Source organism: Bos taurus, chromosome X, assembly GCF_002263795.3.
Source record: "Bos taurus isolate L1 Dominette 01449 registration number 42190680 breed Hereford chromosome X, ARS-UCD2.0, whole genome shotgun sequence".
Classification (NCBI taxonomy): Eukaryota; Metazoa; Chordata; class Mammalia; order Artiodactyla; family Bovidae; genus Bos; species Bos taurus.
In genome coordinates, this window is record NC_037357.1 from 64,199,014 (window position 1) to 64,217,135 (window position 18,122).

At 36.3% G+C, this 18,122-nt stretch overlaps 1 protein-coding gene across 4 annotated transcripts in view; it reads left to right on the plus strand.

The window, feature by feature from the left end:
- Positions 1 to 18,122, plus strand: part of PLS3 (plastin 3) — a 96,780-nt gene that overhangs the window by 58,834 nt on the left and 19,824 nt on the right. For all 4 annotated transcript variants that reach the window (XM_005227914.5, XM_005227915.5, XM_059883307.1 and 1 more), the window contains 5 exon segments: positions 6,901 to 7,064; positions 12,906 to 13,035; positions 13,768 to 13,900; positions 16,603 to 16,684; positions 17,440 to 17,605. In XM_005227914.5, coding sequence (XP_005227971.1) covers positions 6,901 to 7,064; positions 12,906 to 13,035; positions 13,768 to 13,900; positions 16,603 to 16,684; positions 17,440 to 17,605 — 675 coding nt within the window.

An 18,122-nucleotide genomic window follows, 5' to 3' on the forward strand; every position in this document is an offset into this window, starting at 1 on the left:
TATAATAGCCAGGACATGGAAGCAACCTGCTGCTGCTGCTGCTAAGTCACGTCAGTCGTGTCCAACTCTGTGCAACCCCATGGACTGCAGCCTACCAGGCTGCAACCTAGATTTCCATCAGCAGACGAATGGATAAGAAAAGCTGTGGTACATATACACAATGGAGTATTACTCAGCCATTTAAAAGAATACATTTGAATCAGTTCTAATGAGGTGGATGAAACTGGAGCCTATTATACAGAGTGAAGTAAGCCAGAAAGAAAAACAGCAATACTGTATACTAACATGTGTATATGGAATCTAGAAAGATGGTAATGATAACCCTATATGCGTAACATCTAAGAGACACAGATGTATAGAACAGTTGTTGGGACTCTGGTAGAGAGGACGAGGGTGGGATGATTTGGGAAAATGGCATTGAAATAGATCACCAGTCATTTCGATGAATGAGACAAGGTGCTCGGGGCTGGTGCACTGGGATGACCCAGAGGGATGAGATGGGGAGGGAGGTGGGAGGGGTGTTCAGGATGGGGAACACACGTACACCCGTGGCGGCTCCATGTCAATGTATGGCAAAACCACTACAATGATGTAAAGTAATTAGCCTCCCATTAAAATAAATATATTTATATTGAAAAAATAAAAACTACAGCCCAACCAAATAAATAAATAAATAAACAGACCAGTGCTCTTTCACTGTGCCGTCTGGTTAATTATCGATGGAATATTGGAAATTAAGTTCTCAGGATAGTCTGAAAGCCATGTTTTGACTGTGTAGAAGATAGGTGCACAGATTATAGGTGTGTTGGGCAAGAGCAGGAGCATACATATGTGTGTGTGTGTTCTTGTGTGTGTGTGTATATTTTAAGTGTTCCCACTGAAACGTGTTAAAAGTGTTCCCAGTGGTAGCAGGTGGGAAATCATGGCCTATTTTGAGTTGGGAAACAGTTGATAGACAACATTTTTGATTGCCTGGTCTCCAGCCCTCTAATCTTGTCCAGCCTTCAGCTGTACTTGACCTCCACCTTTGGGGATCCAGTATTAGGATGAACTCTTTGGTAGCAACCTCTATTCTACTGTTAGCTGGGATTCATTAAACTGCATCTTTTATGTATTTTCTGGAATGAGCTACCTCAAAAGGTATAAGTTGTGAAAGGCAAAACCCATGTTTATCTAAGCATCTGGAGATGTTTAGCATCTCCCTTTTCTAAAGTTTTAATGGCTAATGAAAGCTCAACTTTATTGCTTAGATCTGAGGATGGAATATAATCTAAATTCTTCTGCACAGATTTCTTGGCTGAGTCTTAAATTAATATTTTGTGTGCTTTCACAGGCGGTCAGGATTGTGTGTGTGTGTGTGTGTGTGTAAATCCATTTTTGCTAGATACATAGATTCTTTTTGTCATTTTTTAGTGCAAAAAATTTGTGGAGTTTATCAGTTAAACTAAATGGAACTTTTAAACACAGCATTTTGTAAAGGATGTGCATCTGCACTTGATTGTTTTTCTTCTTTAAGTCCTAATGAGCACTGTCCACAGTGGGTTAGTAAAGAAGTTGCATATGTATTGCAGATGAGGACAGACACATGTGACCTGTTTATAAGGAAAGACACTACATTTAGACAGAATCAAGGCTGGATAAAGCAACACACACACACACCCCCCTAAGAATCAAGGGAAATCCCAGTTTTTCTCACTGTCAGATTTATAAGACAAAGTAGCACCCCAAAAGATGCATTTGAAGTGATAGATTGCACCACATTCCACCTGGACATGGGCAGTGTAAAACAGCAGCTAAAATCAAAACCACTTGAATTCTGGCTCAGCTTTCTCCAGACAAGTACTTAAAATAGCTTAAATAACAGGATGCAAGGGGAGGGAAAACATTTCCTTTTAAGGATATGCATTCTTGGTGTGATTCAAACTTCTGCAGGAACATGGCTGTATAATAAATTTCTTTACTTTAAGGTTATTTGGGGGGAGGGTTTGGGGAGAGTTAACTGACATCTAAAATAATACTTGTTAAGAGCATAGTAAGGTTTTGTGGTTGTTTTTTTTTTTAAGTGCAGATATGAATCTACACGTGTCATCATAGACAGACAGACAGACAGAATCTGTTGTTAAAAACATTTGATTCCTTTCTGATGAATTCAGCAGCCAGTGTAAAAGACAGAGGCCTCTCTGTTACACCCTTGGGAGCATCTTTGTGTGTGTGTGTGTGTGTGTGTGTGTGTGTTTTCGAGTATAGCAATTTTTCTTTAAAAATAGAACACTTAATTCATTTCTTGAAATTTAGCTCTGGACTCTATGTGGAAACTTTGTTCAGTAGGTAGGTGGAGTTTCTTCTTCCCTCCTCTCCCCAGCCCGTCAGTGTCTACCTACACTCACCATATTTTGTGAACCAAAAAGTTGAGACCCATGCTTGCAGAAACATTGAAAATGCTCTAGATAATATAGGCTGTATGATAATGTCTATGTTATCAGGTGGTCAAAAATACCATGCTGGAACAGAAGAGTTTTCGAAATGCAAAACTTGTTCCACCCCATGCCAATGGGTAGTTAATGAAGAAGGGGCAAATGAGCCAGAAAGGGCCTCCAGAATATTGACAGCTTTAATGAGAAAATAAAGGACTACCATCATGCCAGGAGGTTGTGATTTCCAGTTGTTAAAATTGTTTTTTGTGTGTGTTTTGGCTGGAGATTGGGAATAAAATTAGCCTAAAACTCTTTTAAAGTAATTGCACCCTATTTTGTCTTTCAAGTACTTTAGCAGCTGGGAGATTTTCTAAAATTAATCGCAAGCTGCCTTTTAAGGCTCCCTCTGCCTTCTTATTGAAATTAAAATTGTTTTCTTCAAAAGGTATGATTTAGAGACAGAAAGTTTTGCAGTAATTTACTAGTACTAACACTAAAATGCCTTTGATCTCAGGAGGTAGTACAAGCTTGCCCTGCTTTTAAAATATGGAGAAACAGAGTAGGTAAAAGGTAAAACTTTACAAATATGTAGAAGAAGATGACATATGGTCAACTATTCTTTTCCCATACCAGGAAAGATACAGGAGAGAGATTTCAAGTAACTCCAGATTTTATAAGGATTTTGAAGCCACAGTTTCAAGTAAGAACCAGACATTCTGTCTGGTTAATTCTGTATCTTTGGTGTCGAGCCCTGTGCCTGCCACAGAGTAGGTACTTGATTTGCTCTGGAGATTGATTCATGCTATGCAAGTGCACAGTTTTTCTTAATAAAGTCAAAGCAGGTTTCTACATTTAGAATGAGAGAGAGGTCCTGACCTGACAGCCATCACTGGTAGTCTACTTGGATACTCCTTGGTGGGTGTGTTCACTTAGAAAACCAAATTACAGATCTGAAGGCTGCTGGGTGGGGACAGAATTAGAACAAAGGGAATGAGATTGAATGTTATTTAAGGGATATTTCTGTCCTCAGGGTTTCCTGATGGAGTGCCATTCAGTCTATCAGTGCTATTTCTTCATTTTTTGCTCATTGTTGTTTGCTTATTTATGTTTTTAAAATGCTCATTAGATTAGAGCATTATTTTCCTGGTTTAATACTTGAGGATCCTAATAAGAACCTACTGTATAGCACAGAGAATGCTCAATATTCTGTAATGACTTACATGGGAATAGAATCTAAAAAAGAGAAGGTGTATGTATATGTATAACTGATTCACTTTGCTGTAGAGCAGAAACCAACAACATTGTAAATCAAATATACTCCAATAAAAATTAATTTAAAAATACTTCAGGATCTCTTGTTCTACAAAAATAATTTTTTCCCTTTGCTTATTTTGTGCAAGGTACTGTGCTACATACTGGGGTTGGAGAAAGATTTAGGAGAATCTTTGTCAGGAGATTTTTACAATATCATAAGATTGTCAGGTAATGACAAATTCATATTCCTCCAGACCCCCTTTAAAACATTTCTGTCCATTGCTGAAAGCATCTGTTATTACTTCTCTTACTTCAAAATGGTATTTCCACATGTGGTTATTTTATGCTAGTTATATTTTAGGGTGGCTATTTCCTGGCATCTTTTAATCACATCAGTGAGCTTCTAATTAATGCTCAAGAGAGGTTATTTCAGCGAGGGTGCACACAAGTGGTAGTTCCCCCATTGCCTGCACTTCTCTTCTACCTGAAGCAAAGAAACTGCCAGACAGACTAGACTCAGTGCCTTTGTGAGTTTCATGTAGCTTTGAATTCATTATAGTTCTCCAGCATAATAAATAAAATAATAAACATCTCTGCCTTCCACTTCTATTATATCACTGAGAATACAAAAAGAACAACACACTAGGTCCAAGGTGGAGTAAGTAACACAATTTCAGAAGTCAGAGGAAAATAGAGTATGTTTTAAAATATCTTTCTATCAGAAATTGGTTGTGTGGACAAGTTTTGATAGTCAAAAGGAATACGCCATCTCCTTCTCTATAGATATAATAAAATGAAGGAATATGCTGGTTGGATACTGAGGTTTAATAATGATCAGAATGTTATTACTCTATATTTGTTTTTCATATGTATGATGGTTTTTTATCTCCAGTTTTTTAGAGCTAAAAGGGGGTCTTCTCTAAGATCAAATGAAGCCCCCCTTTTACAGATGAGAAAACTATGATCTGGAGAGATGACTTAGGCGAATTAAATGTAGTTAGAGCCTGTGTCACATTACTCCCTCTTATTGTGTATGCTGTGTATCTTTCGCTTTGTCACACTCCCTAGAACTGAGTTGTCTTTTCGCTTTTTAAAGAAAATGGGAGAAACAGATTGGTATGTGCATGGGGAAAGGTGTATTTAAATCCAAGAATTTCATTCATCAGAAGTTGCTAAAATCCTACCTCAGTGCCATGTGGATTACTTTGTTCTTTTTAGCAAATGCAGATGTCATTTTCGGATTGATTTCTGCATATAAACACTTACTAATAAAGTGTTTGATGTATGGCCTTTTATATGTTCAAAGCAAAAACAGTGAAGATGTGCCCTAAGGGGAATCAAGTACTTTACCTTGAAGGAACTATTAGTGATTTTCAGAAGTGTTGGGTACTTTGGTGATGATGCTTTAAAAGTATGAATATTTTAATTGATAGATTTAAAATATGGTAATCTATGCTTAAGAATATTTGACTCTAGAATCATATACTTCATTAAAACTAAACATAACAATTTCATCAGCTTTCAGTTTATTAGGGAAATGGTTTCATACAGGGGATTTAATATTGTAATAATTGGCCCACATTGGCTAATATCAATTTTGCTTCAGTCACACTTAGAAGAAAATCCAGTGTGTGTACCATGGTCTATAAGAGCTTACATGAGCAGTTCCCTGACCTCATCTCTCATTTTCTCCTTTGCTTACTCTGCTCAAGTCATACTGGATCTTTGCTGTCCTCAAAACACATCAGACACACTTTCACATCACAGTCTGTACTTGTTCTTTCCTCTACCTAAAATCTGCCCCCCACAAATAGCCACATGATTCACTTTCTTACCTCAGGTAAGTCTTTATTCAAATATTACCGCATCAAAGTGGCCATCCATGATGATTCTATCTAAATAGCACTCCCACCATCACCCATATCCCCACCTGTCACTATAACCCAGAGTTCTTCAACTTCAGCGTTACTGAAATGTTGAGCTGTACAATTCTGTGTTGCAGGATGGGAGTGGGAGTGGGGGTCATATGCACTGGACGATTTTTAGTAGCATTCCTGGCCTTTGTGCACTGAATGTTCCCTGAAGGGCAAAATAGCCCCCATTCTAATCCCTTACCGCTCTTTATTTTTCTTCATAGCACTTATGCTATATGTTACTTGCTTATTGTCATGAGAAGGTGAGCTTTTGTCTAGCAAGACTTTGTTTCATTGGTTGCAGTATCTCCAATCTTAGGAATGGTATCTGGTGCAATTTTGTTTTATTTTTTGTTTTGGTACAGTTTTTAAGTAATATATCAAATAGATTAACTTCATAGTATATATTCTTGAATGGTGTTGGCATCATCTTGAATCATTTCTCTATTCAGATTGTTTCCCTCTATTATAATTAGATTTATATATGAAAATCAGTGGAGGACCTAAGGAATAAAAAGCATTTCTGAACATTTAAGTATATGAAATAGCTGGTGAAAGTCCAACTGTCTACTAAAAGATTACACCTCAGGACATTAGCCCTCTTTTCCAATAAATTAACTTTTAGTCATTGATCAGTTTTATTTTTCATTTTTAATTGTTTCAGAATAAGCATTATCAGCACTTAGATACACTCTGTTAAAATTATGAAAGCACAAAAATTTTAAAATTATTTGTAGACTTCATTTAAACATTTGCATTACTTACGACTGCATTTATTTTTATGAACTCTGTATTTGTTTTGGATTAACATTTATTTACATTAACTCTTGAAAAATTGGCACTCAAGAGGATAGCATATTTCAGGTGTTCTATGTAATATAATTAGCATTAATCACAAACTGTTATCTTTGACAAAGGGGAGAATAAGGGGCATAAAACTCCTAAATAGCTACAGTAAGAATTGTTTTATAGCATGGCAGTGTTTTATTGGTGTATAATCTATTCTGAAGTCCTGTCAGCTTTATGATTTAATGATAATTTTATTAGACAACTGTGCTTTCCTAATATTGGGGATGCTATTTTTAAGCTAAGCTACTTATACAGTTCAAAATACAAGAAACATGATGTAAGCCATGCCCTTTCAGTTAAAATTTGCATTTCCCTTTCAGACCTCTTTAGGTAGCAAACAATAAGAAAGGATAATACTGTATTTAGGCGAGCTTATAAACTTTAAGCTTTAAGAACTGAGTCTAAAATGAAGAAAAATATTCTATAGGTTAACTTATTTACTTTTTTGCTTGTTCTCCCTTATCAAAAAGACCTCAACAGCAATGGATTCATTTGTGACTATGAACTTCATGAGCTTTTCAAGGAAGCTAATATGCCATTACCTGGATATAAAGTGAGAGAAATTATTCAAAAACTCATGCTGGATGGTGACAGGAATAAAGATGGGAAGATAAGTTTTGACGAATTTGTTTATGTAAGTATGTGAAAACCTACTATTTATTAGAAGTAATGATTGCTTCTTTGTCTTGTGGGGTCTTTTAGTAATAAGTCCTATTAAGTTCCTAAATATATCATAGTAGTATTGTTATAACTAATAAAATTTCTCTCATCTCACCCACTGCATTTAGTTCATTCTTTTAGCTATTAGAATATCTTAACAAAAGAACTGAGAAAAAACACTGACAGAATCAAAGATATAACACTGTGCTTGCTGTGTAAGGTGAACAGTCTCCTTGTGGGGGTGTGGGGGCATCATTAAAGGACATTTTTCAAGGTGTGAAATCACATCCTTGAAGTGCTCTTTTCTATAGGTGAACAGCGTGGTCCCAAATGTTAATGATACACCCTGACTCACAGTCTTGGAAGCTTCCTGAGTTCAACTTTCTGATTAAAAACATGTTTGCTAAACTTGTGGCAGTAGTAGTTAACTGTACTATTTTCCCTAGGATGATGATTTTGATAATTAAAAGTTAGAAACATATCTTTTTAACCCATTGGAAGAGGCAGTTAAAATTCTTGTTTTCTTCTCTAGTATCATCAAATACTCTTCAAGGTTAGGGGCTGATTTCTTAATTCTATACCCAAGCACCTAGTGTTCCATACTCAGTGCTTAGCGAGTGTGTGTGTGGTACTCATTATTGAAATTTAATGCTTTTAGCTGCTAGCTAGTGGGGTCAAAATTTTTCTGGACATAGGACATTTTCCATCCATATTCATTGACAAAGTATTTGAGATAGATATTAAAGAATAGCTGTTTCCTCAATTAAGAACACTCTTAAGATTTCATCATTTTATTATTCATTTAAGACTCAGTTTGACTAGATCTTATTTGGCATTCTTTATGTGTATTACAGATAGTAATTAGTGCCTAATATTATCACAAACTTCCTAGCACTCCTATCTTTTCTAAGGTTTGTTTTTGCCCCAAGACACCTGAAATGATAACATATACTCCCATCAGTAACCACAGCTCAATATAGCAAGTGAAATTCTGATATGTTTTCTCCTATTAGAATTAGCCCCTTTAGAACACTTGGAGCGTTCCAGAAGCAAATTGACTAAGTAATGATGTCTGCTCTTCTGATAGATAGCATTTGCCTGGGGGGAGGGCAGGGAGGAAGGGAGCATTACTGTTTTAAAATGGGCAAGGATCAGAATTATAATGCTATTATAGTTCTTTTGCAATACTGATTTCCTCCCCACCATTTTTTGCCTCCAGTTATTGCCAAAGCCTTTTGTTTTAAATCCTGTGTTCAATAGTAAGTTGCAATTGACTTGCAATGTGAGCACTTGCATATCCTCTGATGTATAACTTGCCCCTCTTGTAACCGCATGTTTAATTGTGAATTTAAAGCAGCTTAGAGTGGTGGTGAACTACGATTGCTTACTTTTGATATAGTTTGCTGCTCAGCATTTTTTAATCTACTATGAAGAACAGACTTAAATAATCAAGATGTGCAGTGTGCCAGTATTTTTAAGGAGACGGTTATGAAACTGTCTTTGAGAAAAATCATCTTAGGGAAATATTTAATTTTGTATATTTTGAAATGTTGCTGATTCCACACAGCTGTTTGTGGCTGTGACTAACCTAGTATTTTCTTTAAAAGTGAATAATAAGCTTCATAATTTTGGCATCACCGGGACTTTTTTAAAAATAATGAGAACCTTGTTGGTTAAAATATATATATTTTAGAATTGGAAGAAATCAATATGTTTATACTCCTTCATTTCTCAAAAAAAAAAAAAAAAAAAAAGCCTGGGTTTCTCAAAAAGGAAGTGACTTGCCCAGCATTACACAGGGAACTAGTGGCTTTGTCAGTTACCCCTCTTTGTTCAAAAAACTGGTAAGGAAGACAGTAAAATAACTCACCTGAAGTTTCAGAATGATACCACCATGACTGTACTGAAAGAAAGATGGGTGTATGATTAACCAAGCAGACATCTGTTCACTCCCATCTGACTTGTCATCAATGAAACCTCTTACAAATCATTAGACAAAATATGGTAGATCCTAGTTATCTGAGAAAAAGGAAGTGTTGCAGGAAGGGGGATCCCTTCTAGGGCCCGAAACTGGGCTCTTGTCTAATACTTAGAAATGAATTGTCTGAGGAGTGTGCTGACATGTGCTGACAAAGCAAGATATTTTACTGGGAAAGGGCACCCCGGGTGGAGAGCAGTAGGGTAAGGGAACCCAGGAGGCAGCTCTGCCAGTGGCCTGAAGTCTCGGGTATTATGGTGATGGGATTAGTTTCCAGGTTGTCTTTAGCCAGTCATTCTGACTCAGAGTCCCTCCTGGTGGTACACACCTTTTTCAGCCAAGATGGATGCCAGAGAGAAGGATTCTGGGAGGTGGTCGGACATGTGGTGTCTCCTTTTGACCTTTTCTGAACTCTTCCAGTTGGTGGTGGCTTATTAGTTCCCTGTTCCTTACCAGGATCTCCTATCATAAAACAACTCATGCAAATGGTTATTATGGTGCCTGGACAGGGTGGGCCATTTCAGTCAGTGTGCTTCCCCTAAAAGAAGCGCATTATTCCTGTCAGGGATTAACATAAGGAAATAGAAATAAGCATGTTCTTGCATGTTAGATTTTTGGTTTTTATTTGATTGCTGCTTAAAAGGTATTAATTGCAAACCAGGCTACCAACAAAATGTCTGTATTAATATTGGAGAAGGATATATATATATATATATAGCAGAAAAGAGTCCCCAAATTATATGTAAACGTCACACATTAAAATTAAATATATATTAACTGATCTTGTTTCTCTTGAGTATTTTAAAACTAAGTTACTAGATTTTTATACTTCTTAGATTGTAGTAAGGTATTTTCCTACATCTATCAAAAGACCGGTATATCATAGAGATAAGTAAATTCATATAAGCAAAGTGCTTAGAACTGTACCTGGTATATAGCAAATACTATAGAAGTGTTAGTTGTTGGTAGTTATTTCTATTTATTAAACAGGCAGTGTTCTCTTCCTATTATTACTAAGTTTAGGCCTATAACAGATTTCCAAATAGTAAAAATTCAAACCTAGTATATTGGAAACAAACCTCAAACACTGGAAGCCAGTCATATTTTTTTGCAATTCTTTCTGAAATCTTTCTTTCTTAAACTCCTATGTCTCTGCATTGCTTTGGTTTAGCCACTAGCGTTCATCTAGGAAGGTGATGACACTTTTAAAAGGAATACAGGACATACATGTTTCATAAAAGAGACTGGAAAAGATGTATAGAACCAGAGAGAGCAGTGTACACCAGGAGCTTGTTCATACATGATAAAGCAAGTCCCTCCTCCTGGAGGAAAAACAGCATGAAACAGTGAGCTCATTAGTATCACAACAGGCAGCTTTGAATAGATTCATTGACAACTCTCCAGCACTGTAGCTGGCCTGGTGTTTCCTCTGATTTCAGAGATTCTTGTTAAGCCAAGGCTTATACTCAAATTTGCCTTATCATCCACTGGAGAGTTTTCTTTACTAAAGTAGAAAATAAAGTGTTCATTCTCACGTGGTGAATCTATTGAATAAATACGTAAATCTTCAGTCATCTCCTATCTTTTAACATTTGTTTAAAATATAAAGAACAGATGAAAATACCATGAAACTGCAAATTTGCACTTGGCTTGAAGAATTTATTTAAAGATATTTAGAAAAGAAAGGTCATGTAAATTTTGTAAGACAATTGAAAATGTAACTAATTTAATTGCATCTTTGCATTCAACATGTCATTCCCAAGCATCAAGGGTTTAAGTAGAGCTATGTAATTGCATTAGAATATTGTAGAGATTCTTTTTTTAAATGATTATTATTTGTACTACTCCTCTTTTGCATGATGTATGCAAATTTGGATTTTTTCAGCTGAAGTTGTGATCATGGAAGCAACCTAATTTTAGAAGGTAGTGATCCTTAAGACAGAAATAATTGTGATAAGAAAAATAACTTTTCATATGTCATTCTGAGGCAGTAACTCCAAGGCATTCACATTGGGAGCTTTTTTTTTGTCATTATAGTGATTTATAGTATCTCAGTCTTGAGGAAAAGACTTAGATTTTGGATTTTAATTTACTAGACACTGTTCTACTAAATGAAGTAGAGTTCAGAATGAGGTGGGATAGTGAATATTGCTTTTTCACTGAGCAGATGGATAGTTACCAAAGAGGGACTTGTTTGAACAAAATGTATCACAATGAAAACTGCTACATTCCCAAGCAACCATTTTGTTGTATAACCTTGGCTTGGATGGTAAAGTGAAATAAATGAAATTCCAGTTGAAATCAGAGTGTGAGTAAAAATGATTTTAATAATTTGAAAATTCCCCAGAGTACATGAGTCAGCTCCACACTATTGATATTTAATAGGAGTCAGTATAATGGCCAGAGAGAAGGAAGAGTGATTTCATTGGTAGTCAGTATGTGTGTGTCTATATATTATACATAATAGATGGAGGCGTGCACACACACAAACACACACACCCATTCTAAAAGTCAACCTCTGAAATTACAGGCATAGCACAAAATCACAGCTATAGAAAGTGAATAAGCTTGATTTTGTAAAACTTCGTGCCTACCATTTTCCTAAATAAAATTGGGTTTATAAGTCCAAGGAAGGCCAGGATTTAAGGATGGTAACAGGAAAAGATGACTTTGTGACAGGGTTATAGCAACTTTCCTACTGGTTACAAAAGTCACTCTCTCTTGGTCAATTAATTACAAAAAGGTATCCTCCTGGAAAGACTAAATGTGAAAAGGCACTGGTGTTTCTGCCTGCCACAGTCTTGCACAAGACCCCAGGCCTGCTTAGGGGAGTGTGGGCTGCATTTCATGCCTGCTCATGCCTGCTGTCACAGACACAGCCTGAACTGCTAAATACCACGACTCTGTTCTGTGACCTTCACATATAGGCTGCCCCTCCTGAGGTGTGTGTATGAGTATGTACTTGTCAATAATGCTAAAGGGCTTTGGGTTATCTTCTATTTGCTCAGTGACTTTTCCATTAGGGTTCTAAGTTTCCTTCAATAAACCTGTTATGTTCCAAACAACTTTTAAAGGAGTTTTTATCAAAATACTACATCTTGCTCTTGTTTTTCTGATGGTGGCTAATTTAGCCATGCACATTGATAGCTCAGGAACACATTGGAGGTTAGGTAAGTTCCAGTATTTCAGACTTACATAAGCAGACCTTTGGAATGTCCAGTCATTCAGTCAATGGGTTAGAGTAGGGTGTGAAATTTGCTTTGTTCCATCCTGGTTTTGTGCCTTATTGTGAAGAGAAAATCACTGAAAAGCCTCTTTTCTGGGTTTATTCATCTCCTGCTGCCAACTAAGCATATTTTCCCCCTTATTATTCTGTTCTAGCTGTTACCAAGCTACCCTAGGATAAGAAATATTTTTTTTTTGGTTGAGCTATAAAATTTCCATATTTCTTTGCACTGTATATCGTGCTTAAAGAAAGGGGAAATCCTTCAGTCTTTTATTTGCAGGAAAAGAACAGAGTCTTCCTTGTTCTAGAAAATTTATAGATTTACCTATGCCTTTGAACTACGCTAGTTTTTGGCTTAAAGCAGATTTCAATGCATGTGACATTTAATGTTTTTGACAAGTGTGTACAGTTGATTTCTGGTGCTTAATTTTTGGTAACAGTATTGAAGTACTTGTTTAGCATTTTAAAAACTCAAGCTTAGTTTGCTTTATCTTTTAACACTCATCACCTGTGGGGGGGAATGTAGGTTACCAGCATATAAAAGAAGATCAATATGCTTATAGTTGTGCCAGATTGAAAATTGTGAATCAGCAACATGTTTTCATTAATAGATTTTCCAAGAGGTAAAAAGCAGTGATATAGCCAAAACCTTCCGCAAAGCCATCAACAGGAAAGAAGGGATTTGTGCTCTGGGAGGAACTTCAGAGCTGTCCAGTGAAGGAACGCAGCATTCTTACTCAGGTAATGGTTAACACAGTGAACTACATAGGGTGCCTGCTATAATGTCAAGGAGAGGCTCTAGAAAAACCCTGCCTCCTAGGTAAGAATACAGTTGAAGTTGTTGTGATCTGTATTTGGACTGTGGCTAATACTTGCCATAAAAGCATTACAGGTATTTATTATATAGCTTTGTTAGCTTTTAAGAGCCATGATACAATATGTGCACAATACTGATATGATACAACACATGATACAATAATAGGCTTTATTATAGCAGTGTGTGCTGTTGCTTTAGTCTTGTTCGACTCTTTTATGACCATATAGACTGTAGCTCCCCTGGCCATGGGATTCTCCAGGCAAGAATACTGGGGTGGGTTGTCACGCCCTCCTCCAGGGGATCTTCCTGACCCAGGGATGGAACCCACGTCTCTTTTGTCTCCTGCATCAGCAGGTGGGTTCTTTATCACTAGCACCACCTGTGGTAATACAAATAGAATTTTTAAAGAATTTTGTAACTAACTTCCAAGAATTTTGTAATTTCTGTAAATATCAGTTAACCTTGCTCTATTTCTTTGTTAATTTTATAGCTCCTAAGAGCTATTGTGTTGCATTCAATTGTTTGGGTTTCCAAAGAGGATAACACAGGATTATGACACACTAACTGCCGTGCTCATGAACACCTATTTCAGGCTTTAGAGTCAAATATTTAACCTAGAGTATAAACTAATGTCTTCTTATTCCACATAATTTTAGAGGAAGAAAAATATGCTTTTGTTAACTGGATAAACAAAGCTTTGGAAAATGATCCAGATTGCCGGCACGTCATACCAATGAACCCAAATACCGATGACCTGTTCAAAGCTGTTGGTGATGGAATTGTGCTTTGGTAAGATTTCCAAGAGTAGTCTTCCATGTAATTGATACAGTCATTTCTGGATGCCTGACGGATTCTTCTTGGGGAAAAACTAGAATTGAAATCTGTCTAGGTTCTGTCCATTTCATCTTCAGGTCTGTCTGTGAAAGTGCCACCAAAGGTGAATATAAAACTCAGTCATTCAGACTGGACACATCTTCCTAGAGGAGCTTTCAGCTTCCAGTTTCTTCTCATCATGGAGCAAGCTAAGCATTTCAACTTTGTTAAGCCTTTTATGTCAGTATCTCTTTATTCTCAAGTACCATAAATTCCAAAAGAGAAAAACAGGCCACTTGCCACTTTTCAATGTCCAATTACTTATTTCTGAAAAATATGTTTGTCACTGCTGCTGCCCTAGACCCAACAGTGTCTCAGCCAAAAAGGTAAAAGATTATCAACAGCTTGTCAGTAGATTTACCTCTCTTTTGAAGTAGTAGAGCACAGTGGTTAACAGCATGCTCTACAATCAGTCTGCCTGGTTCCTTTTCAGGCTCTGCCTCTCAGTATCTGTATAACTGTAATCAAGACACTGACCCCTTTGAACTCTCCTACACTATTGGAGGGAATGTAAATTGCTGCAGCTGCTATAGCCAAAAGTATGGAGGTTCCTTAAAAAACTACAAATAGAGTTACCATGTGATTCAGCAATCCCACTCTCGGGCATATGTCTGGAGAAAACTAAAAGAGATACATGCACTCCAGTGTTCATAGCAGCACTGTTTTACAATAGCCAAGACACAGAAATGACCTAAATGTCAGTTGACGGGGAATGGATAAAGAAGATGAATGGAACACTACTCAGTCATAAAAAGAATGGAATTATGCCATTTACAGCAACATGAACGGACCTAGAGATTATCATACTAAGTGAAGTCAGAGAAAGTCAAGTACTACATGATATCATTTATATGGGAAATTTAAAAAAATGAACTTATTCATAAAACTAGCAGACTCAAGGACATAGAAAACAAGCTTATGGTTACCAAAGGGGAAAAGGGGGATAGTAAATTAGGAGTTTTGCATTAGCAGACACACAATATATATAAAGTACACTATACACTATATGTAAAACACTTAGTGTTTTATAATGTATATCAGATCAGATCAGATCAGTTGCTCAGTTGTGTCTGACTCTTTGTGACCCCATGAATCACAGCACGCCAGGCCTCCCTGTCCATCACCAACTCCTGGAGTTCACTCAGACTCACGTCCATCGAGTCAGTGTTGCCATCCAGCCATCTCATCCTCTGTCGTCCCCTTCTCCTCTTGCCCCCAATCCCTCCCAGCATCAGAGTCTTTTCCAATGAGTCAACTCTTCGCATGAGGTGGCCAAAGTACTGGAGCTTCAGCTTTAGCATCCTTCCTTCCAAAGAAATCCCAGGGCTGATCTCCTTCAGAATGGACTGGTTGGATCTCCTTGTAGTCCAAGGGACTCTCAAGAGTCTTCTCCAACACCACAGTTCAAAAGCATAGACATACACTATATATAAAATAAACAAAGTCCTACTGTATATCATAGGGAACCATATTTAATATCCTGTAATAAACCATGTGTGCGTGTGTTCATTTGCATCTGACTCTTTGACCCCATGGATTGTAGCCTACCAGGTTCCTCTGTCCTTGAAATTCTCCAGGCAAGAATACTGGAGTGGGTTGCCATTTCTTTCTCTAGTAATAAACCATAGCAGGGAAGAATTATTTTTTAAAAAAAGGTATTTGACTGCTTTGCATTTCAGGATCCATCCATTATGATCCCCATATTATTGTGCTTGCTCAGAAAGTTGTTGTGAGCATTAAGTAAATACATGTTGGAACACTTAGAACAGTGCAGTGGGTATATTTCTGATGACAGTGTACAATATATAAAATTCATTTTTTTTCCAATACGATCATTTTGGTTGTTTAAAAAGATGATTTCTAAAAATGTGAGATATGCTTTTACTTGCCACTTATAGGCTGTAAAGAAATAATTTCCAATATTTTAATAGACTCATATGATACTATTTATTTAATATTTAAATTTTGCATGGAAATAAGCATGGTTTTCTCTAAAAATAACTTGTTTTAGGGCAGTAGTATAAACATCTAAAATGTTAGAGTCTAATTCCAAATTTTACCAAATGAGGTTGTTCTAAGTCAGATCCTGCCCCAATTAATACAACTTTTCTTTTTATCAATATTATCACTGTATTTCTAGCACCAAATATAGTACCTGTGCATCATCTAGTTACTCAATAAATATTTGGTGAATGAAAGAATCTCATGCTCAACTAATTTTCACTCTTTGTAGATGAAATCATTTTAATTATACATTATATAATCTAACAGAGAGATTCATCTTCAATGTGGGATGTTATCTGTTTTTAACACTTAACAAAGTTTTTAATATCCAAGTAATTCATTCTTGTAAAAGAATGTGAAAAGTACAAAACATTAAATAAGAAAATATGCCATAATCCCCAACTCAGAAATATTCAACTACTATAAACACTTTGGTCTTTCCTTTATTTGCATTTTTATATGTATGTTTTTTTTTTTTGATCAACCTGACTGAAGTCATACATTGCTTTTTTTTCAGATTACATGAGATACGTGTTATAATAAGCCTTAAAATATTTGTGAATATTCATGGATTATTTAAAAAATAAGTCAATATTTTAAAATTTCTGTTTCAGTAAAATGATCAACCTTTCAGTTCCTGATACAATTGATGAGAGAGCAATCAACAAGAAGAAACTCACACCATTCATCATTCAGGTATGCACTCTTCTCTCCTTCCATGAAACTACTATTTGAGGACCTGTTTTATAGACTGAAGGCTCTGCATTTTGCATCTTCTCATTTAATTCTTACAACAGCTCTGAGTTGAGGATTATTTTCCAGATTTCATAGAAGCTGAGATGCAGAAAGATTTCAGAGGTGTACCAAGGTTAATAATGCTGGAACTAAAGTTCAAATCCAGGTCTAACTGCAAAGCCCTATATTCTTTTCATTACATTTTGCATTCAAACATATAGAAATAAGCAAGCATGTTTAAGCTCTTAGTTAATTAGCATGTTTAAAGAATAGAAAGCTTTTATTTTCCATCTAGTATTAGGGTGTTATATAGCAGTATTTCCTCATGAAGACCATCTCTTGGGATGAGGACATTCAGAACTTGTAGAACTCTCATGTGTATTCAGTAGACCTCTCATTTAGGCATTTTAAGAAATTCAACACATAACCCACATGGATATACTTACTCTAGTAACTCAGCCTTTTCCTTTAGGGTCAGTATCTTTCAATAGGGACTAACTAAAAATGCCGTTAACTTGCCTTGGAAATCTGAAAAAGACTATAAAAAAGAGGCCAGATTTGTTTTAGCTATGCTTTTAACACCAAAGCTTGGATATTGCTTTCTGTGGATAATGTATGGGTAAACTTAATACATAATTTCATTTCAGTGAAGGGAAAAAAAGACTAAAAAACCAGAAATGTCAAGAAGCAAGTATTATAAATTGGCTGTCTTGCAGGAAAACTTGAACTTGGCACTGAACTCGGCTTCAGCCATTGGATGTCATGTTGTGAACATTGGTGCAGAGGATTTGAGGGCTGGGAAACCTCACCTGGTTTTGGGACTGCTGTGGCAGATCATTAAGATCGGTTTGTTTGCTGACATCGAATTAAGCAGGAATGAAGGTAATGAAACAGAGTCATGATCTTGAAAATTGTTTATTGGTTATTTTTTTCTAGTCATGCAGACTGTCATACTTTCACCTAATTGCGGTGATTAGATGATAACTAGAATTAACAGAAGGTAATGTTATAGTGTTATTCAGGAAAACAGCCTAATCACAACTTTCTTCTTTAGTAGTAATTAACATTTGTCTGGCTCTTTAGAATTCATTTCACAATAAAGACACGAAAACCTAGAGAGTTTAAGGAATTTGTGCAAAGTTCTTTTCTGCTCTACTCACATAGTCCCCACCCCATTACCACCCTCAGGCACACCATCTCCTTTAATTTTAATACCTTTTCTATTATATTATACATTTATGGCTCTTCAAAAATATTCTAACCTGCCCTTGATGGTCTCATATTTCCTGAATTAGCAGAAGCACCATTTTTATAGCATAGGTTTTGATATCACATCATAGACTTGTAGAATGTATAAGCGTATGTGATACAATTGTCCTAAGGTCCTAGGAAGTGCTAC